General features: G+C 37.4%; 1 protein-coding gene across 1 annotated transcript; it reads right to left on the minus strand.

Annotated features, from left to right (window-relative positions):
• Positions 1 to 578: 578 nt before the first annotated feature.
• Positions 579 to 23,063, minus strand: LOC132121466 (neuralized-like protein 4). The gene is made up of 29 exons (XM_059530873.1): positions 22,778 to 23,063; positions 18,665 to 19,166; positions 18,067 to 18,132; positions 17,529 to 17,953; positions 16,739 to 16,850; positions 16,525 to 16,613; positions 16,336 to 16,408; positions 15,981 to 16,254; positions 15,702 to 15,883; positions 15,507 to 15,592; positions 14,769 to 14,931; positions 14,451 to 14,661; positions 14,257 to 14,333; positions 13,442 to 13,520; positions 13,188 to 13,357; positions 12,953 to 13,081; positions 12,665 to 12,810; positions 9,721 to 9,939; positions 8,918 to 9,016; positions 8,680 to 8,832; positions 8,431 to 8,595; positions 8,197 to 8,355; positions 7,795 to 7,974; positions 4,283 to 4,376; positions 4,091 to 4,198; positions 3,783 to 3,927; positions 3,566 to 3,678; positions 2,552 to 2,711; positions 579 to 2,447 (listed from the first exon to the last, which is right to left on the minus strand). Exons 1-29 carry the CDS (start codon positions 23,024 to 23,026, stop codon positions 2,243 to 2,245), a joined length of 4,833 nt encoding a protein of 1,610 aa, XP_059386856.1. The 5' UTR covers positions 23,027 to 23,063; the 3' UTR covers positions 579 to 2,242.
• Between the last annotated feature and the right edge of the window lie 748 nt (positions 23,064 to 23,811).

The following is a 23,811-nucleotide window of genomic DNA, read 5'->3' on the forward strand; positions in this document are numbered from 1 at the left end:
GCCAGGAATATATCCCCACACCATTACATCACCACCCCCAGCCTGAACCATTGAGACAAGGCAGGATGGATCCATGCTTTCATGTTCCTTACGCCAAATTCTGACACTACCATCTAAATGTTGCAGCACAAATCGAGACTCATCAGATCAGGCAACGTTTTTCCAATCTTTTATTGTCCAATTTTGGTGAGCTTGTGCGAATTGTAGCCTACATTTCCTATTCTTAGCTGACAGAAGCGGCACCCGTTGTGGTCTTCTGCTGCTGTAGCCCATCTTCAGGGTTTGACGTGTTTTACGTTCAGAGATTGGTATTCCGCATACCTTGGTTGTAATAAGTGGTTATTTGAGTTACTGTTGTCTTTCTATCATCTCTAACCAGTCTGCCCATTCTCCTCTGACATCAACAAGGCATTTATATATATATATATATATATATATATATATATATATATATATATATATATATATATATATATATATATATATATGGTACACTATTTTTGCACTATGGTAATGACAGAAATATTTTTAATTGACATGAAATTTCATGAGATTGAATTTATGGAAGAGAGACACGGTTTCCATGTTGTGCATAACTGTCTCTTTTTTTGGATTTTTATTTTCTTACAAACCAGGAAGGTAATGTTAGTGTTATGTAACAGTCTGTACAACATAACGTAAAGACATAAAAATAACACAAACATGAACAAATAATAAAAAATTAAAAAAAAGCAGCAATGGGCCGACACAAACCCTGTTTTCACATTTTCTGATTTACATAGCAAGCATTTATCCAGATATTGCCCTTGGCAATAAAGAGGATTGCTAATGCAAAATGTCAGACAAATGGATAGATATGCCTTTAAAGAGAGTACTGTAGATTTTTTGTTGTTGTTGCTGTTGTCACTTTTCCAGCAAGAGCTTACATTTGTGCAATCTCAGTCATAACAGAATAAAATAAAAAATAAATGGCAATATATCTAGCATGGAGTAAACAATCTTATCACATTCCCAGTGTAAACACCAATTCTGGGGTTAGGGATTCGAGTAGACAACTTCCCATGATTCCTCATGAGTCCAGGCACATCTACCTGATAGCTGAATAAACACTCCTTCTTGTTGAATAGGATGTTGAACGCAGAACATAAACAGACAATTCCATTCGGTTTTTGTACCTGCCACCATTCATTTCAGAAACACTTACATCCTGGTTCTTACACTAAGGTTTGTGAGTAAACAAATGAGCTCAACAGCACACGTTACTTCAGAATAGAAGACAAACTCGAACATAACCCATGTGCAAACATCTAAAGCAGTGAAGCATTTCAAACAGAAGACAAGAACTTCCACAGGTGACTAAGCTTAAATAATGACGCGCATTTGGCCAAAACAGACGCACGGATACACACATAGCTTCATAAACTCTCTTCTCCAGGTCTTTTTAAGAAGTGCTTTAGGGGGCGAATTTCTGTTTGTATGCATCCATCCAGTTAAACCATGTACTTTTGTCACAATTTAGGTCACATGAAGTGATTCTAGTGGTATGATGGGTTAAACGGAAGAAATGTGAGTTCCACCCCATGGATGGTTACAGTTATATTTGTATTCACCAGAAAAAAAAGACTGTATTTGCTGTAATTTTTGAATAAATACACAGCTGTAAGAACCAAAAATAGAGCAGAATCTGTAAAATAAGTAAAGAAAGAAAACAGTGGAATAACAGTAACACTGAGTTTCTTCCTGATTAGGTGATTTCGCTGCATCTTTTATCTTGTTGACATTGTCGTCTTGGTTATTTCCAGGCTGATTTGTCCGTTGCAAGTATTTAAGAAAAACACAAGTATAAATCCAGGACTGTGCTATGAATAGGTGGTTCTGTGTTGCTTCAGTCCAGTTTTATTTCTGTGAGAAAACAGGCTCTCAAGGCAAAAAACTGAGGGGGGTGTGGGGCTTGATGCACAGATTTAGATGTATGAAGTGATTGAAAAAATAATGGAGAGCCTGCTGAGTGAGTGAATTTAATGAGAAAGACTAAAAATCGCCCACCAGTGTCCAAAACATAAAGTGCAGGCAGTGTCTGTGTCTCTGGGGATTATCATCGCCCTCCTTCAAACACAAAAAGGATGTCTGAAACATGCAAAGATGGCTGAGATTGGGCAGCAAAGCAATGCTTAATACTCAACGCGGGGGGCTGCGCTGAAATTTGGTTGATAGTGAGGAAGATAATGCCTTGAGTCTCTTTTTACTCCACCCGTATGAGCAGGCCGTACAGAAGCGTGCCTCCTTTTTCCTTGGTGATCCAATCGATTTCTGCATTGCTGAATCGAGGATCAAGGGGCTCGCTCATTCCCAGCGATGTCGGCCCCACTTTGTAGGAGCCTGGCCGCACGCACACCTGGAAGCCCACCTGGGCCTGGTGACAGCGGAGGGAACGTGGGTCTCGGAATCTGTGCAGGAAAGTGTAACTGTCATCATTTTCAAATTCAATTTCTAGACAATCGTGTTATATTCTCTCTGGTCTTTTTCTTTAGAAGCTCCACTGTTGACTTACTGCACTTTGGGGGCAAAGACCTCCAGGCCCGAGTAGCGCATGGTTGGAGAAAGCTGCACACGGGGGATCTCTCGCTCTGGGGCGCTATTCTCCTCGGGCTCCCCGTAGCTGCCGTGACCCTCTGTCTTCACCGGGGACAAGGAGAAAATGGAGGACGAGTCTGCTCATGGGAAAAACAGATAAGCTCAGCTGTGCAGATCTATTCTACCTAATTCACACATTCATGCATTATTAGATGATCAGATTATCAGATGATCTGCTTGTTTGGCTTTTTTTGACATTCATCTCAAGTAAACAAAAATAAAAGTAAAACCGGAACAAAACCTACAGTTTAAATCAACTGCATAGCAAATAATTCTATTTAATTTACCGATGAGACTCCATTACATATTTTTTTATAAAGTTTTCAATACAATAGAAACATTTTTTTTTTTTTTATATTTATTTACTACACATTAACTATACATTTACTTCTTATGATTGTATTGTATATATTGCACTACAGTTCAGTTTGGGGTGGATAAGATTCTTTTTATGTTTTTGAAAGTCTCTTATGATCACCCAAGCTGCATAAATTGATCAAAAATACAGTACAAACAGTAATATTATTAAATATTACTACAATTTAAAATAACTGTTTTCTATGTTAATAGATTTCAAAAAGTCACATGATCCTTCAGAAATTATTCTAATTTACTGATTTGGTACTCAAGAAACATTTCTTATCATCACAGTAGAAATAAGTTTTGCTGCTTTATATTTTAGTGGAACCCGTGATAATTTATTTATTTATTTATTTTTTAAATCAGCATTTGATTCAAAAAGTTCTATTTCAAATCATGTAAATGTATTTACTGTCATTTTCAATGAATTGCAAATTTGCTGAATTAACTTAAAAAAAAATTACAATTCAAAAATCTTGAAATGTAGTGTGTTACCATATTATATTATGTTCCAAAAGTATAAATAAAGAATTATTTTAAAATGAAAAAAATTAGCTTAACCGTTACCAACCTGACAAGAGTTGGTTATGGTCCAGGATGCGTCTAAGAGAGCCGACACTAGTGCCATGGTACGCAATATGCCACTTCTTGAAGGCATTGGAGACTTCACAGTGGGTCTTGATCCTGTTAAAATACAGACAAGAGCTCTTTTTAAGTAATTAATACTGCTAATATTAAAAAGACTGCACATTTTCTGAGCTTGATTATGGAGTTAAATAAAAACTGACCGGAGTGCAAAGCGGCACCAGCCGAATGGCAGAGCATAGTCTCTAGGAGGCTCTCCTCGCTTGTAATAGGCCTCATCACCCCTTAGCTTGTGACAGGACTCACAGTAACACAGATTGTACTTGGCATCCTCATTAAAATAACCATCTGAAAAAGAGGACAGAGTAGGAGATGGAGAAAGCAAATGTTCAGTCAATATCCTGTCTTAATCAGAAAAGTGCTCTAAAAACTGATACTAATAGGTCCACATTGAATCTGTGGCCAGAAAGGATTTCTTTTTTTGTGGGTGTTAGGTATAATGCAGCTGTACCTGGCAGTGTGAGCAGTTCTTTAAATCTGGAGCATAGCGCTTGGTACTCGCACGTTTTATTGGGGTTGACCTCTGGAGGAGGCGTCCAGCAGACACTCTCCTTTATACCTGTCACAGACAGACAGACCAAATGTGTTTAAAGTAGAGTCACACTACAACCACTGTAAGACATGGGGTCAAAATCTCACGCACCATCCACCATATCAGCCTTCTCCATGTCCCCTTGACAATGCATGTCTCCTCTCTCCCCGCCAACCACCGACACGTGATTTGTCACTATAGTGACCTGAGAATGCAACACCAATAAAAGACAATTATTTCCTGTGAATCCAATCAAGGCTTTCATATAGAGAAGCTATTATGAATAAAAATAAATACATAAATAAAAAAAATTATTTACATCAATATATTAATATTAAGGATGCACTGAAATGAAAATTCTTGGCCAAAGCCGAAAAAGAACAAAATGAACCACTGGGCCGAAGGCCAAAATACCGAACACGTTTTTTCCCCATGGATTTTGCCTAATGTTTTCACCATTACATAAATGAAATTACAAAAATGTGCTTTTTATGGTTTTGTCCCAAAGAAAGAAAAAAAAAACAATTTAAAAATATTTAACATTGAACATTTTTTACATTCTAGAAGACACTACACCAAACAAAGCACAATTTAACTTAAAATGAATAAGTTAGTAAAATAATATTTTTGGCCATCAGACCCCCATCTTGAATCAGGGATGTATTTTTTACTGTACAAATAAAAGCAGCCTTGCTGAGCAGAAGAGACTCTTTAAAAAAAAAACATTAGAAATTATTACAGATCCCAATTTGAACATTATGGGAAAGGAAGAATTGTATAAACTTGTCAATTAATCAAAACCTACAACATGTATGTTAGACCCTATTCCATCTAAGCTACTAAAAGATGTGCTCCCAGAAGTCATAGATCCTCTTCTGAATATTATTAATTCATAAATGTCTTTCAGATATGTCCCTAAAACCTTCAAACTGGCTGTTATTAAACCTCTCATTAAAAAAACCCACACAACTTAATCCTAAAGATTAATTAAATACAGACCTATCTCAAATTTCACTTTTCTGTCAAAAATACTAGAAAAGGCAGTATCCTCTCAGCTATGTTCCTTCTTAGAGAGAAATGGTATCTGTGAGGATTTGCAGTCAGGATTTAGACCTTAGTACAGAAACTGCTCTCAAGTTACAAATGACGTGCTCTTATCATATGATCGTGGTTGTATTTGTATTAGTGCTACTGGATCTTAGTGCTACTTTGACACTATCGACCACAGCATTCTTTTGAGTAGACTACAAAATTATGTTGGCATTATTGGATTGCACTGCCATGGTTCCAGTCTTACTTATCTGACTGTCATCAATTCGTAGCAGTAAATTACGAGATATCATTTCATTCACAAGTACAGTATGGAGTGCCACAAGGCTCAGTACTAGGAGCGTTGCTTTACATGTTGCCGTTGGGAGATATCATCAAGAATCATGGTTAGCTTTCACTGTTATGCTGCTGATACTCAGCTCCATATTTCTTTGCAGCCCGATGAAACCTACAAATTTGCCAAACTGAAAAAATGCATAGTTGATATTAAAAAAAACTGGATGACTAGTAATTTCCTACTGCTAAATTCTAAAAAAAAACTTGAGGTTTTAATAATTGGACCAAAAACCTCCACATGTAATAACCTAAAACACTGTCTAACACTTGATGACTGCTCTGTTAATTCCTTGTCATTAGTTAGGAACTGAGGTGTGCTATTTGATAGCAATCTTTCCTTTGAGAACCATGTTTCTAGCATTTGTAAAACTAAATTCTTCCATCTTAAAAATATATCTAAATTATGACCTATGCACTCAATGTCAAATGCAGAAACGTTAATTCAAGCATTCATGACCTCAAGGTAAAATTTTGAAATGCTATATTGGTTGGTTGCTCTGCACACTTAATAAACAAACTCCAGCTGGTCCAAAATGCAGCAGCAAGACTTTGTATTATCTCACTATCTTTTTTCTATAATTCAAATCCATTAAAAGGATTGTTAGGCTGCATTAAGTCAACCGGAACAGGGAACTCTTCCCATAACATCTGATGTACTCACTGCATCGTAAGAAGAATGGCATCAATGCTAATTTTAGTCTCTTTCATTCTTATTCCGAGGTCAACGTAGCCATACAGATCCAGTCTGTATCCAGATCAGTTGGTGGATCAGCACCTAGAGATGACCTCTACAGCCCTGAATGTCAGAGGAGACCATGTCAACCAGATGCGCCCCAGAGATAGATCCCCTGCGAAAACCTCATCACCTCGACAACCTTTGGCACAAGACTATGTTGCAGGCTGGAATTAAACCACACCATGCTGGTTTCGTCTGGTCCTGGTGACTTGACTAAGTCTGAATCTTATAATAAATGTATTAACAGAGCAATCAGATATTACAGATTTTATATTTTTTTTATTGTCTTTTTATTTTATTTTACAGAACAGTAAAATTACAATACTAACATTTATGAATGTTGATGGATTTCTTGCTTTTTCTCAACTTTTATTTTGACGGAAACATGCAGGAAGACTTCAGTGCTTCTTTTTTTTGACAACAGCAGATTTATAAACGAGACATTACAAATATGTTTCACGTATTGCATTGTCACATGTCTTCAAAAAAATCATAAAAATTAGCAACTGACGAGTAACACTGTTTCAGTGCACATTTCCCTAGCCCTTTGGATTTTAAACACTGGTTAACAAGCAAATTAGCCGCAAGTTCAAGCAGCGCTGCCAGAATACTTGCAATTTGTGCATGTATTAGAAAACATAACGTTCTGCATTTTATTTACTTATTGTTTGAGGCCATTTTGCAATTTCAATCATCATGCAGCAACCAGCAACAATCACCGAAGACAAGCGATGCAGTACTAACTAATCTCTTGCTTTCAGTGCTTGTAATGATTTTTGCATCTTTCTCGGACAGTTTTAAATGCTTCCACACTGCTGACATGTTTGTTGCATTATAAAGAGAGCGCTCCTCTCACTCTATGCTGGTTGCTATATGATCAATCACATCAAGTCATTGTTCAGTACAATTTATTCTGTTTTTTGCTTATTCTTTTAATAATTTCAGTTGCTGAACATTCAGTGCATCCCTAATTAACATAGGGCCTTAAAGATGTTAAAGTAAAGTTAAGAAAAGTACTTAAATAACAAATTTTCTGTGATGGGCATGGCAAGCAAATATATTGAATATTATGCAAATAATAACAGTAACAAAATTTTAAATGAAAAAATATAAATATTCCCTGACACTTATAAAAAAAGATGCTGGTAAAAATATTCAGATTATTGTGGTAGGATCTGAGAAATGTTGGCAGGGCAAGTAAAAATCATTATTTATACAACATTAAATAATCAATTTTTTAATGAAACATACAAATATTTTCTCACAATTTCAAAAAATGACTCAAAACCATTTTTTTTTTGTAATGGGGCCTGTAAAAATGTTTGCAGGATAGGTAAAAAATATTAAATATAGTAATTATAACAACAACAACAAAATGTTTAATGAAAATAAAGATTTTCTCACATTTACTCTCTCATGACTACTCTCTTTTTTGTAGTGCAGTCTGTGAAAATGTTAGCAGGGCAAGTAAAAAATAAAAATAAAATAAAAAAGTACAGACCTGTTCACACTGGCCGTAAAGGTCAATAAGGGGAAAACAGGGGCTTGGGATGTCCTGGGCTGCTACGCCCTGATCCATGCCATTAACAAACAGATGGAGACTACCACTGCTGTCCACCAAAAGCCCCAAAACTGTCCCTTCTGGACAGGTGTCCAGGTTAGGACCATAGTTTTCACAAATCTGAGGAAATGAGAGAGAGAGAATAAAGTTAGGAACTGAAATTAATACTGTAAAAACTTAGTAGGAAACAGGATTTTAAACATAAGGAAAGAGGAAAGAAGTTCAAAATAGATGAAAAAGAAACATGAAAGCAATGAAGTGAAATGAGTAAAGAAAACAATGCAAGGATGTGAAGATCAGGGAAAGGGGGATCAAAGAACCAAGCAAATGAAGTGACATCACCTTCAATGAGTTGTGAAATACAGAGTCTCGTTGCAGCAGCCAGACTGAGCGTTTAAGGCAGCAAGCTGTGGAAGGGAAGTTGAGACGGTCTGGCGAATGACCAATCACACCCAGTGACAGGGAGGATGTCCATGATGGATTCAGACGGTCTATTTGAAACTGAGGAAGAATAACAATAAGTGCCACAAAGACACTCTTTCACTTCCGAACACTCTTACACACAAAAACGCACACCTGGAAGAGCTGCTGACGGGGCAAAGCTTGAGCTGTGACCAAAAGACCTTGGTTGTAGCTGGACACCCGGGCGGCAGTCAGGTTCTGATTGGACAGCTGGATATTTTTTCCATGATTCTCCAAAAACATCATGACCGTGGGCACCAGGGCAGGCTCATTCTCACACTGAGAGTTGATAAAAAATATTTTACTAATAAAGCTTGACATTAATATATAAGCTTCAAAATATGATCCTCTAAGATGGCACACCTCTCTAACAGGAGTGCTGTCCTCCTCTCCCTCGCTGCAGCTGTCAGGCGAGAGTGAGGGAGCTTTCACACTTTCTGAATCCTCAGCTAGTGTGGAGCTGACAATGGACACGGCCGTCACCTTTCCATACAGGTCCAAAACAGCATATACGTTCTGAAACATGCAGTACAAACATGGATAAGCAAACTGTACAACTGAAAAATTAGATATATTAACAGATCTGGTGGCATACTTGTACCTTCGCCACTGCAGTAGCTGCTGGTCCCATGTCTTCTCCATCAATGAGAATGTGCATGGTATCATCACTGCATCTCTTCACCCCAACACGATTTCCTACCTATATTAGAATGGAGGTGTTTAGGCCCTGATATAGTCACGGCAAAGTTCTTTTTCGTACTTCACTTAGGGGTAAGAGGAAGTTTGATATACGCAAGAAGCGGTACACTGTTAGCGAACATCCTGACACCAACCCACCACCAAGCCACTAATCTGATCTTGACGGACTGAACAGGGGAATAAAACCGGACAAGGTTTCCACGTCAAAGAAGGCAGAGCCCTAGAGCACCCCGTCCGGAACCAAACTCAAACTTTTTTGAACTCCAAGCCAATTTCGTTTTGGCCTCTCTTTTTTCCGAAATTAAATTATACTAGTTCGTTTTTAGATTTAGCTTGAAGTATATTATGGAATTTAGAAGAAATTGTTTATAAGCAGACTCATATCCCTCATTAAAATTCTTTTTTAACAAATCCAATTACTTTTGTTAGTTTATTAGAAATTGTGTAAATTCTTGAGACGTGTTTTTAAATGTCAGACTACTTTTTACTTAACAGCTAGACACGCCAAAAAATATAATGCATAATTTAATGAGTCCAAAAAAAAAAAACAGCATATTAGAAAGATTTCTGAAGGATCAAGTGACAATAAAAACGACTAATGTTTATTTTAAATAGTAATAATATTTAATAATATTACTGTTTTTACTGTATTTTTGAATACTCAAACTCTTTGAAATTGGGTTGATTCTGACTGTAATCTCTTACTGTGAGCCGATCCAGAGAACAGCCATAGTTCTGTCTCTGCAGCACTCCATTGCGTCTGACCTCGGAGCCAGAGAGTACCCATGTGACCTTTGACCTGAGCTGGGTAAGCGAAGGAGAGAGGCCGCTGAGAGGGCAGGATGGTAGTTCAGGGGGCTGCAGGGTGGTCAAACCCACATGAAGGGAACCGGACCATCTGTCATCTACCTTGTTAATTTTCACCTAAAGAGAAGAACAACAGGACCATGAATAAGAAAGTAAAATTTCTGGTAACATTTGTTAAATGTATAGTTCACCAAATAATTTAAATTCTGTCATCATTTACTCAACCTTAAATTATTCCAAACCTGTATCAGTTTTTTTCTTCTGTTGAACACAAAAGAAGATATATACATTGACTTCCATAGTATAATTTTTTTTTTTTTTTTAATACTATGGAAGTCAATGGTTGTTTGTTTACCGGCATTCTTCAAAATATCTTCATTTGTGTTAAACAGAGGAAAGCAACTCATACAAGTTTGGAAAAACTTAAGGGTGAGTAAATTATGACAATTTTCATTTTTAGATGAAATATCTCTTTAACATTAGTTAACCACATTAGTTCAAATGAACCGAGGATGGAAAAATATATCTTTAGTGTTTCTTAATCTTAGTTAATGTTATTTTCAACATTTACTAACACATTATTCAAATCAAAAGTTTTTTATTTTATTTCTTTTCCAGTTGTAAATTAAAGAGATACTCCACCCCAAAATGAAAATTTTGTCATTAATCACTTACCTCCATGTCCTTCCAAACCCATAAAAGCTTTGTTCATCTTCGGAACACAATTTAAGATATTTTGTCTTTCCACATCACGTTAGCACTTAACATTTCGGAGAATAACTGGGTATTTACGCTTTGATTTGAATGAAAACAGCGCATGCGTGTAGCACGGCTGACACAGAAGAGCGTATGCTGCCTGCGTTCAGCTCATATTCTCTAAAATTGTGCTACGGTGATGTGGAGTGACACAGAGGATACAAATTGTTGAATAAAGTCATTATTTTTGTTTTCTTCACGTACAAAAATCATTCTCGTCGCTTCATAATGTTACGGTTATACCACTGATGGCAGATGAACTATTCTGACGATGTCTTTCGTCCTTTTCTAGACTTTGACAGTGTATTTTACAACCCGAATTCCGGAAAAGTTGGGACGTTTTTTAAATTTTAATAAAATGAAAACTAAAAGACTTTCAAATCACATGAGCCAATATTTTATTCACAATAGAACATAGATAACATAGCAAATGTTTAAACTGAGAAAGTTTACAATTTTATGCACAAAATGAGCTCATTTCAATTTTGATTTCTGCTACAGGTCTCAAAATAGTTGGGACGGGGCATGTTTACCATGGTGTAGCATCTCCTTTTCTTTTCAAAACAGTTTGAAGACGTCTGGGCATTGAGGCTATGAGTTGCTGGAGTTTTGCTGTTGGAATTTGGTCCCATTCTTGCCTTATATAGATTTCCAGCTGCTGAAGAGTTCGTGGTCGTCTTTGACGTATTTTTCGTTTAATGATGCGCCAAATGTTCTCTATTGGTGAAAGATCTGGACTGCAGGCAGGCCAGGTTAGCACCCGGAGTCTTCTACGACGAAGCCATGCTGTTGTTATAGCTGCAGTATGTGGTTTTGCAATGTCCTGCTGAAATAAACAAGGCCTTCCCTGAAATAGACGTTGTTTGGAGGGAAGCATATGTTGCTCTAAAACCTTTATATACCTTTCAGCATTCACAGAGCCTTCCAAAACATGCAAGCTGCCCATACCGTATGCACTTATGCACCCCCATACCATCAGAGATGCTGGCTTTTGAACTGAACGCTGATAACATGCTGGAAGGTCTCCCTCCTCTTTAGCCCGGAGGACACGGCGTCCGTGATTTCCAACAAGAATGTCAAATTTGGACTCGTCTGACCATAAAACACTATTCCACTTTGAAATAGTCCATTTTAAATGAGCCTTGGCCCACAGGACACGACGGCGCTTCTGGACCATGTTCACATATGGCTTCCTTTTTGCATGATAGAGCTTTAGTTGGCATCTGCTGATGGCACGGCGGATTGTGTTTACCGACAGTGGTTTCTGAAAGTATTCCTGGGCCCATTTAGTAATGTCATTGACACAATCATGCCGATGAGTGATGCAGTGTCGTCTGAGAGCCCGAAGACCACGGGCATCCAATAAAGGTCTCCGGCCTTGTCCCTTACGCACAGAGATTTCTCCAGTTTCTCTGAATCTTTTGATGATGTTATGCACTGTAGATGATGAGATTTGCAAAGCCTTTGCAATTTGACGTTGAGGAACATTATTTTTAAAGTTTTCCACAATTTTTTTTACGCAGTCTTTCACAGATTGGAGAGCCTCTGCCCATCTTTACTTCTGAGAGACTCTGCTTCTCTAAGACAAAGCTTTTATAGCTAATCATGTTACAGACCTGATATCAATTAACTTCATTAATCACTAGATGTTCTCCCAGCTGAATCTTTTCAAAACTGCTTGCTTTTTTAGCCATTTGTTGCCCCCGTGCCAACTTTTTTGAGACCTGTAGCAGGCATTACATTTTAAATGAGCTAATTAAGTGGATAAAAGTGTAAAATTTCTCAGTTTAAACATTTGCTATGTTATCTATGTTCTATTGTGAATAAAATATTGGCTCATGTGATTTGAAATTCCTTTAGTTTTCATTTTATTCAAATTTAAAAAACGTCCCAACTTTTCCGGAATTCGGGTTGTACGTGGCAGTCAATGGGACAGTCACGAGCCTTCCGGTTTTCATCCAAAATATCTTAAAATTGTGTTCCGAAGAAGAGCAAAGCATTTACGGGTTTGGAACGACATGGAGGTAAGTGATTAATGACAAAAATTTTATTCTGGGGTGGAGTAACCCTTTAAAGCACATCTCACCTCAAACACCTCATCTGTCTTGAGCTCCTTCGCGCTAAACACGATTCCATGGGCATATCCATCAACCCTCAGCGCTTGACAACCGTCTCCTATTAACACCACATTCTTACCATGTTTGCTGTGCAGCCGATGAGCAACACCTGCCACTAGAAGGTGACAAAGATATAAAAGTAGACCAAAACATAAGATCCTGTTTACAACTGGTGTTGGTGACATGAATGATAAAATACTCAATCCTAATAAATTAATATTCCCTCAAATGCTAAAATAAGGTTAAAAATATAATGCCTGGAGAGTGTATGGGGAAGCTCTTCTCTGTGATGTTACTGGTACACAGACTGTTATCTAGTGGCCCCGATGAGCTTGTAATGGACACTTGCACACACTGACCATAGAGATCGACCACAGCAAATACTTCTAAAATAAGACAGAAGAAAAGAAGGGAGGGAGATGTTAGACATCACGAAGTTCTGAAATATCAGTGTTGTAGAAATTTAGGTGAATTAGCTCCCTTGACAATTACCTGGTGGCAGCCCGGTACAAGCTACACCCTGGTCAAGCCCGTTGATGAAGTAATGCATATCTCCACTAGCTGTACGCATCATCCCAATCCTGGAGCCTGTGGTCAAAGAGTCCAAGTCACACCCATAGTTATTCCTCATGGTATTCCCATCCTGCATGATCGCTGTGCCGCTACAGAAGAGAAAAAGCAAAGAGAGATGTAAGGTATCAGGTCTGGCAAAGAAAGGATCTCTATTCCATTAACCAACAGCTCACCTTAACATCCATGTGTCATAGTCAATGTCAGTCATCGTATTAGGGAACTCCAGTTCTTCTGGTCTGATCGCTGTTACTCCTGTTCAGATCCAGGATCCATTGAAAAAATAAATAAATACATAAACAATGATTTTTGGAAATAATAATATATGGTTCCTTTAATTTTTCTAGAACCAATATTTTTCTATTGATTTAGAACACCAAACAAAACAACAATGTTTCCTGCACTACAGCATGAACAGCTGTACTCTAGTACATACTTTATTTTTTTGTGAATCAGTAGTATTCATTTACTGAATTAGCTGTATTACTTTAGTAACTTGTGCTATTTCTTAAGCGAATCAGAGGTATTTGGTGAATCAGAGAATTTCTCTGGTGAATCAGCGGTATTTCTTTGGTAAATCAGTGGTGTTTCTTTAGTGAATCAGTGGCGTTTCTTTAGTGAATCAGAGGCGTTTCTTTAGTGAATCAGTGGCATTTTTTTTAGTGAATCAGTGGCATTTCTTTAGTGAATCAGTGGCATTTCTTTGGTGAATCAGTGGCATTTCTTTGGTGAATCAGTGGCATTTCTTTAATGAATCAGTGGCATTTCTTTAGTGAATCAGTGGCATTTCTTTAGTGAATCAGTGGCATTTCTTTAGTGAATTAGTGGCATTTCTTTGGTGAATCAGAATTATTTCTTTGGTGAATCAGTGGCAATTCTTTAGTGACTCAGTGGCATTTCTTTAGTGAATCAGTGGCATTTCTTTAGTGAATCAGTGGCATTTCTTTAATGAATCAGAGGCATTTATTTAGTGAATCAGAGTTTCACTGGCCTGCTTCTATTGAGCCTGACCAGCGATCTACCATTTTCTGAATTACAATTTCAAAGAGCTCTCCATCCCGAAGGCACCTGCATAAAAGACACACAAGCATAAAATATTAATTTAATCGATGACTGATCCATCAAGACCAACCATCATAACTTAACCACTTAAGAGTTCATGCTAAAGCAAACAAAAAAAGTAACCTGTTTGAAATAACAATGGCATCGTTGAACTCGCTGCGGCAGTTCTGCCTAAGTGCTGTTCGGCCACCATTGGTGATGACTGCGTTTGTTCCGTGTTGCTGATGAAAGCGCAGGTCGTTGGCTGCTGCAGCTCCCGAGACTGAACATGGGCTACCAGGAGACATCGCAGTAGGGCCCTCAGAGCTGTCATCAGGCAAGGGAGGGAGATCGGCTATAAGAGAGCGAGAATGAGGTTTTTTAAAAGTCTGTGGACACCCGAGTACTTCAAGGTATCTACCATCCATCCACCCATTTCTACTCTCTCCTTATTCCTCTCACCCAAATCATCCATGATGGTGGCCTGGGCAGCCTGTCCATACAGGTCCACCACTGCATACACGCTGGGCGGAACATTCCAGGCTGCGGGGCCTTGAGGCACTCCGTTCACAAAGAAATGCAGACTCCCATCCTCCTTTCGGACAACTCCCACTGTATCTCCAGCCTATTGATTTTCACATGAGACACAGAAATATAAAATCAGCTAAACCAGGATAAATTCCCCAAAAACTACTCTTAAAATTAAGAGAACAGGCATAAAAGTCTCAATTCACCCTGGTGACAGTTCTGTCAAATGTCAAAAAGATCTTTAAAAAATCATCTGGAAGAGGGTGAAATTTAAGACACTATTGGGTTTAGTCTTTTTTTATAATTTTTGGGGCTTGACAGATGTGTTCACTAATGCTGAATTTTTTTATTGAAATGCCAAAACCGATGTTTTCATTGATCTGAATAATGTAATTAAATTTGGGTAAATGGGTAACTGAACTCTGTATGCCATTTAGGGTGTTTTGTTCAAAGATGATAAACCATTCATAGAGAAGTTATTTGGTAATGAGCCACCTCTCGATATTTCAGCTGAACAAATTTAAAATTTTGCTACTCTAGGATCTTTTTTCCATAACAATGAAGTGCATCCACATTGCTGGCATGTTTACTGGCTGTTGCTTATTTATGTTGTGTACATAAAATACACTTTGACACATTCACAACTGTTTCAGTCAATGATTTCAAACTCACTTTTAAGCGGTCCAAGTTGTGCCCGTATTCATCAAGGATTGTAGTTCCGTTGTGCATGACACCATTTCCTGTCATCATCCAGGTTCCTGTGGAGATATGCATTTTACATTTGATGTAAATATCAAGTAATGTGGCCTTGACTCACGGACACTCTCAATTGTGACCTGTGGGTGTAACTGTGTGTCAGCATCTTACCGGAGCGCAGATTAGTCATGGTTGATGGTAGCTGAAGATAGGCAGGGTTATGAGTAGTCACGCCGATCTCTATAGAGCCCGCCCATTTGTCCACCATTTTGTCGATGCGTACCTGGAAAACCTCATTGGAGTGCAACGGACGGTTGCTGAGCACAACGCCATGGTTGAAGTCATCCGTCGCACTGTGCCAGATAATAACATTTCACTTAACTGCCACTGAAATGATGCAGCAAGTAGAGAGAAGTTGATACATTTTTGGATTAAATATTAAAAACTCACTGAGGCCGTAAAGCAGTGCGGCCATCACTGATGATTGCAGCCTTCTGCCCACAGTTTAAATGGAAGAGCAAGCGCTCTGGGACATCAGGCTCAGGGGTCAATGAAAGAGCAGGCCGAGGCCGGCCCACATCAGGTGACAGCGCTCTCATGATGGCATTGTTGCGACGTAAACGGTCACTATGGTTATGATTGTGGACAATGGTGACCTTTACTGCCATGCCATAGAGATCCACCACTCCATACACTACACCAGGTGTCTGATTGGCTGCAACCCCTATGACATCATTTCGGAAAAGTATTTTAGAATAATCTGAACTGTGTTTAATTTTATAATCACTGAGATCTGAAATTCCACCTTGATCTATGCCATTAATGTAGAAGTGCAGAGCTCCACTAGCTTTCCTCATCAGCCCTATGTGATCTCCCTCCTATAAATAACAACAACAAAAAAAGCAAATTGAGGATAAATAAACAAAAGCAATCACCTGGAGTATTAAATTGCATGAGATATCCTTAAGATTTAGAGATCTACCTTCCAACTTACCTGGAGTTCATCCAGGCTGAATTCACAGTACTCCCGACGAGTCCCTTTCCCATTGGTTAAAATCCCACAGCCACTCATCATGATTGTGCCTTAAAGACAATAACAATGTGACGAAAACTAAGATTTAGACACATGTGCCTGCTATGTATACTGTTATGATTCTGTGAGAAATGCGGATTGATTTGATTACATAACAGAATAATAAAAAGTGTACCTGAACGTAAATTGGTCATTGTTGCAGGGTAGTCGAGATTATTTGGGTTGTGGGTTGTCACTCCAATCTCAATGGAACCAGACCATTTATCCACCAGTTTGTCAATGCGAATCTAAAACAGATAAGTGCGGTAATATAAACAGAAGTGCTTATAGTAAAAGGGTAATTGTTCTTTTACTATAGTTTTTTATTTGTTTTGTATAACTGTTGTATAATTATTTTAAGTATCATATCATTATATATTAGTTGTATTATTTTTTAAGGAATTTGATACATTTTAAGAATCAAAGTTACTTTAATTAGAAAATCTTCAGTCCATTTACAAGGGTGAAAAAAAAGATTACTTTTTATGATCAAATACTTGATATTATACTAAATTAAGATTGGTAAGATTTTTTTTATAGCTTTTGAAAGAAGTTTCTTATGCTCACCTAGGCTGCATTTATTTGATCAAAAATGATTATATATTAAAAATAAGTTTTCCATTAATACATTCAAAATATCATTAATTCCAGTAACGACAAATCTAATGTTATTTTAATATTCTGATTTGGTGTTCAAGAAACATTTCTTATTATTATCAATGTTGACAAAAGTTGTGCCGATTATTAATTTTGTGAAGAAAAAAAAATTATAGTTTTTTTTTGTCAGGATACTCTTGAGGAATAGAAAAAAAACAAATATTTTGTGAGATTATAAATGTTTTACTGTCACTTTTGATCAATTTCATGCATCCTTGCTAAACATGAGTATTCATCTCTTTAAAAAAACAAATAAATAAACTATTTACCTCAAACATTTCATTGTGTCTGAGTGGTCGATTTGTCATGACGACTCCGTTATTGAATTCATCCAGTGGTCTCCTCCTTTCTGCCGTCTTGTTGTTGTTGCTTAGTTTGATCAGCGTGCCACACTTCTCATGGAACAGCAGTGCATCATTGGTTGTCATGGCTCCAGTGGCCACCCCCAGTCCTGCCACTCCACCAGAGCTCCCCGCTGGGCTGCTATTGCTGCTACTGCCTCCACCTGCCCCTCCGCCGCCAATGCCGCTGTCGCTTCCTGTTCCTCTGCACCCACCGCTACTTCCTGTGCCGCCCCTTGAGGAGTCAGAGCCTCCCCCTCCCACCCCAAAGTCCTCTCCACCCTCTTCCTCCGAACGATAGAGAGAGACAATGGCATTGTTGAACACATCAAATAACTGGTGCTCAGTCAAAACTGGGAGGGAAAAAAAAAAAAGTGTAAAAAAAGACAAAAAGTTAGAATCAACCACAATGACACTGCAGATTTACAAAGATAAATAACTAAGGCTGGTTTTAAAAGTGACATACCACTATCAGGCTCAAAGTTGTTTGGGAATTTGTCGGGCCGACTGTGCGTCCTTGACACATCAGGCACTGATAAGAAAACAAAACAGAGAACATTTGTTCATTACAACTGAGCTAATGACATATTAGAGTGTCCATGATAAAGAAAAGCAAAAATCTTTAAAAAATCAAGTTTAAAAAGTAAAATAAATAAAAAAAATTATTTAGAAGTTTACAGTTTGTATTCATGTTATTCTCAGCACTTTCAAGAAAAGTTTGAATTGTAATCAAACGTAATGTGTTTTAACATCAAGCAAATTGTAATAACGCATTTTCTTTACACCCTGAATACATGTGAATGTATATTATTACTAATAAAATATTACATATATTTTTCATGATTAAAAAATGTATTGCAGATTTTTTTAAAAATCACGGTCATGAATGAATTATCAATTAATAAATATCATTAGGCTTTTGAAGAGTCAAAATGCTTATTTCTGCACAATTCAAAACATCATGGACAAAAGCTTTTTGAATATCAGCAAGCGGTTGTGTTAGCATTTATATGCAACTACTTGAAATCCTTTCCATCACGCTTCACAGTGTGGTCTAGTTTTACCTTCCTCTGCTGATGTTGTAGCACCAGCTTCAGACAGCATGATAGCTCCAGCCCTATCATCTTGGCTTTGGCGAGCATCTGCCATTATGGACACCGCTTGTGTCGACACCAACTCATCCTCCACCTCTTCATCCTCTTCCCCATCTATTTCAGCTGGGGGTTCGCAGCTTACCACAGTGACTTGAGTACACTTCCCATAGAGGTCCACCACGGCCCACAAACGAGAAGGAAGTCCACTTGCCGCCGTGCCACAGTCCTGTCCGTTCACCCACAGATGCAGTTCTCCTTTCCCATTCCGCTGGATCCCCACACGGTCCCCTTCCCCTAGCTGGTCTAGGTCGCGACCGTACTCCTCCAGGACTGAGCGACCGTCCTTTAGCACAGAGCAGCCGGACACGATCCACGAGCCCCCCTTCAGCCCTGTGGCACTGCTGGGAAATTCCAGAGCGGCTGGGTCCAGCGCAGTCACTCCGATCTCTATAGAACCGCTCCACGAGTTCACCTGGACCAAAGGGAATAGAAATGTGAGTTAGTTAAATGTCAGTCAATCCCTTTATAAATGATCTCAGAAGACTCAGAACCATGGTGCATGGTGAGCCATGGGGCTTAAATGTTCAAGTTCAAGCCAGGCCCACACATACTATGGTATCAGTTCCCCTGTCTTTTCTCAATAGTGTTATTATATTTAATGTATAATATATATATATATATATATATATATATACACACACACACACACACACACACACACACACACGTTTGTGTTCAGTAATGTATTTATTTATTTATTTTAAAATTGCTCATAAGTGACAGTAAAGACAAGTACAACGTTAAAAAAAGAGATTCTTAGAATTATTTCTGAATGATTATGTGACACTGAAGACTGCTGAAAATTCATCTTTGCACCCACAGCAATAAGTTACATTTCAAAACATTAAAATAGAAAGGGTACAAATTTAAAATATTACTGTTTTACTGCATTTTTAAATCAAATAAATACAGCACTGGCAAGCATTAAAACTTTTTTGATTGGTAGTCTATACAAATTTTTCAGCTTCAGTATAACTCCATTACCACAGAGAAAAAAGCAAAAAAAATCTAAACAAAAATTTGTACATTTATAATAATCCACAACTGATGTCCATTGAGACGATATTCGAAGCAAAAAAGTAAAACGTACAGTTATGTTAAAGAAATTATTTTAATTTCTAACATTAATAATTAATTAATATTAATTACATATCAATAATACTAAATTGTTATGCCCCGTCTAGGGTAAAGCCGCAACATGAAAGAGTACAACACGCAAGAGTGTTAAAAAAACTAAAACAAGGAGCAGTATTTCGAAGAGCACAATGGTTTTACAGTACAACTGGGGGAATATTGGCTTCAGGAGCAGACAAGGCAAAAAAAAAAAAACTGCCCCTGTTCACAAAAAAAGAAAAAAAAAAGAAAAGAAAAAATGCAATTACTTCCCTGCCTCCCTATTCAAAACCAATGAATAAAAGGTTCCAACAAAAATGGCATCGGTCTCCCTAAATCCCCAAAACGTTATGTACAATTATTTACAAAGGAGAGCAAACAGGTCCAAACAGGGACAATCCAGAAATAAAGTCAACGAACGTGCGGAGGTCGTATTACGAACTAACAAGCAACAATCAATATCTCACAGGCAAACACTCAACTGTCTTTATGTGGATGGTATGTACAGTAAACTGTCAGTGAAGAAGGGCTGTGTCTATCTGGGTTAAGGCAAGCTGAGAATGTGATAAAGTTATTTCTCTAATCTGGTTACATAAGTGACCAGCAATCTGTTCATTGTCTTTTTCCCCTCTGTCTAGAAGTGATATGAGAAAATACAGGAAACTGGAATAATATCAGGGAACACTATAGGAATAATATTGTTGTGCTGTGCTCTTCCTCTCTCAAGCTTCATTTTCCACATAAAACTGAAAGTCATTTCTTTTAAAAATCAGACACAGACTATCATAAAATTGCAACCGGTACCATGATTTGAATAATCATCACAAGTAACATTCACTAGTAATTGCATGGATTTTTTCACATTTTTCTAAGAGAACATCTCATTAAAAAATATAACACAATGTAGGCACACATGAATTTGTTCTTAAACTTGTTTTAATTTAAATAAGTTTGGAGTACTATAAATGAGTGACCACGTGCCCAGGGTAAGTCATTTACATAAAACATGCCCAAATCATCTCCATATAAAGGCTTTTTTCCTTGTTTAACAGGCTTTATTCATCATATGAAACTCTCGAAAAAACTGACAGCATGTGCCATCCTCAAAACCATTTTAAGACAGACACAGATTACTGTCTCTCATTCTCACACCTCAAACTATAACGCAAACCTTTTCACTGTATATGATGAAATATATTCAAGATTAAATATTTATGTATAAAATTTTATCTGAATTGGCTGCATACGAAAGTAGATCTGTGCTATATAGTAGGCAAAAAACAGTATGTGGAAAGAGTAGTATGTCCAAATTGACATTATTTATAAAGCAGTAGGCTAAAAGTTCCCAGATGACCTACTATTTAGTGTGAGACTCTGAAGTGTGCATTCCATGGACACTTTACTATCCTATGAAGCTGCAGGGGAGGATTTGTGAACAGCAACACAACTGTTACATGACAATGACAACATGGTGAATGTAGTACGTCCATATTAAAATCTTGCTATACAGAACATGCTTTTATTAATGGTCACAAACTAATTATTTATTCAAAACAAGTAGCTACCAACGATGTGATTTCTGATGCAGTCTATGTGCCTTATGCAAAAGTGTGGTTTTGGTTGTTACCACAATTTTCTGTTAATTAAAAAAAAAGATTGTACAAAAGCTATTTGCTCGCACGCAAGTTTTCACGCACAAATTTGAGTGTAAACAAATACGTTTAGTGAATGAGATGCAATGTGTTTCTTTGTTTACTAGTATTAGCTAGTACTTAATTTCCCAGAATTCTTTCAGAAATGCTTGCTGCCTGTTCAGTGCCACATGATAAATTCAATTATCATACATTGATCCAATTTGAAAAACAACAACAGGGTTTTAATATGTAACATCATCCTATGCCAGTAGTCAAAGCCATTTGAATGAAGATAAAGTGATAATTGTTTTCCCTTGAATGATCATTAAATCACCTATAGTTTTATTATATTCAATATTAAAATCAAAGCTTATACATTGCAAAAATATATTTTTTAATTAATTATGAAAACCTTGAATTTTGAAGCCAGGGCTTTTTGAAAACACAAGCTGCAAACTAAATTAAGATACCTTGTTCATGCGCAAACTGAAAAGGTCATTATTATAATTATTACATAAAAAATGTATATATAAATCTAGGCTACAACTGATGATTTTGTCAACTGACATAAAGAAGAAAAATATTAATTCATTATAATTTGTAGGGAAGATGTGTTTGTCGCTTATGCAATCTTAGATTTGTACACACAAAATGCAACAATGAATCATGTCAAGACCACTACTACAATTCATGGAACCGGAGGCAAAATTGTTGTGGGGTCCCCTTCTCCCACTGTCACAAATGAGCAAGCGTTTTGAACGAATCACTTGGCTAACTGAATAATGAATGACTGACTCACGACACGCGAAAAGACAGTCACTTGAGAGGGTCACTGAACTAATCAGTGAATTCAAAAGAATCGATTCGCTGAAATGAGTCAAAATCATGTTTACTTGAGCTTCCAGTGGAACATATATAGTAGTAATTCCCCAAAATATAATGTGTGTATATATGCAGACAGTTCAGATCAGATGAGATTTATCTCGTTAACCCCCTGGCAGTTCAGGAATAGCCAAGCAGAGCAGCATCCTAACATCAACAGCCCTGACAGATCATTGCAAAACCCGCAGCACACGCGCATCCTGAGACTTCCACACACCTAAACCTAAACAACACGCATGACCTGTGAATAAGAGGACAGTAATGGACCACTGCAGACGAGCTGACACACACTCCCACCCTCTCTCTCTCTCTCTCTCTCTCTCTCTCTCTCTCTCTCTCTCTCTCTCAATCTCTCTCTCTCACCCTCTCTCTCTGGTGGGACATGCTTGTTTACCTTCTTGTCGATGCGGACAGTGAAGACATCGCGGTCCCTCAGCGGCTCCCGACTGAGGACCAGGCCGTGATTGAATTCCTGTACCGGCTGGTTCCGTTGAGCGGTTCGGTTGGAGTTCGACAAACCGATCAGTTTTCCGCTGCGCGGATGCAACTCAGCCGCCATCTTCGCACGGGCGGCGCGGTGCACGACAACGAGCGTCGTTTTGCGACAGTGGAGTCTCGCTTGTGGGCAATTCGCCATTGGCATTGGGCATATTTATTGACATAAATATAAGTTTAAGTGTACATAGAATGAGCAAACGTGCGTGAACCGATAAAACTGGATAAATGTGCTGGAGGTAGGTAATATGTGGATAAATACAGACAAATAAATACTCAATCAACACTCACACGAAGAACTCAAAACTCTATCACTAACTGTTCTTGGGAATTGTTAAAACATTGGTTTGAATTGTTTTTTTTTTTTGTTTTTTTTTTCTTACCTAAGGAAAATAATTTAAACACAAACCTGATTAATCTATTTGTTATTTGTGTGAGCTATACTTAAAAAGTCCTCTAGATGGAATCGGATTACAGAGAGACGTGCATAACAACTGATGTATGAAGCTCATGTAGCCAAAAACATTAGATGAACTTGACTTTATGTGTTCCAGAATTTTATTTATTTATTTAGTCGTTTTTGTTGCATAAAGGTCATGTTTAAAATATATAAATATTTTAAATAAATAAACAATTCCTGTGTTCCAGAGGTTGAAATATTATATAAAGATAATGTTTAAAACTATTTAAAATATATTAATAATTATATTTCCTGATTTTGCTTAGTCAAATTTCATTTATTTATATATTTTTTTAAATTGTTGTCATAAACTTAAAAATCTTAAAATATGAACTTACATTATGAAGTATTATGTGTTTAACTGTGATAAATATGAACATAGACATAAAAAAATAATCATTTATATAAATCTTTAAAGTATTATGACCTACCACAACAATTTCACCATCAGAATATATATATATAATGTAGAC

This window comes from Carassius carassius, chromosome 39, assembly GCF_963082965.1.
Source record: "Carassius carassius chromosome 39, fCarCar2.1, whole genome shotgun sequence".
NCBI classification, from domain to species: domain Eukaryota; kingdom Metazoa; phylum Chordata; class Actinopteri; order Cypriniformes; family Cyprinidae; genus Carassius; species Carassius carassius.

Excerpts from the sequence above, each read along its gene's own strand:
- LOC132121466 (XM_059530873.1), bottom strand. The coding sequence starts at position 23,026 with ATGCCAATGGCGAATTGCCCACAAGCGAGACTCCACTGTCGCAAAACG. Across the intron at positions 16,409-16,524 it reads TCAGCCTGGATGAACTCCAG|GAGGGAGATCACATAGGGCT; the intron begins GTAAGTTGGAAG and ends TGTTATTTATAG. Across the intron at positions 9,017-9,720 it reads GTTCTCTGGATCGGCTCACA|GTAGGAAATCGTGTTGGGGT; the intron begins GTAAGAGATTAC and ends ATTCTAATATAG.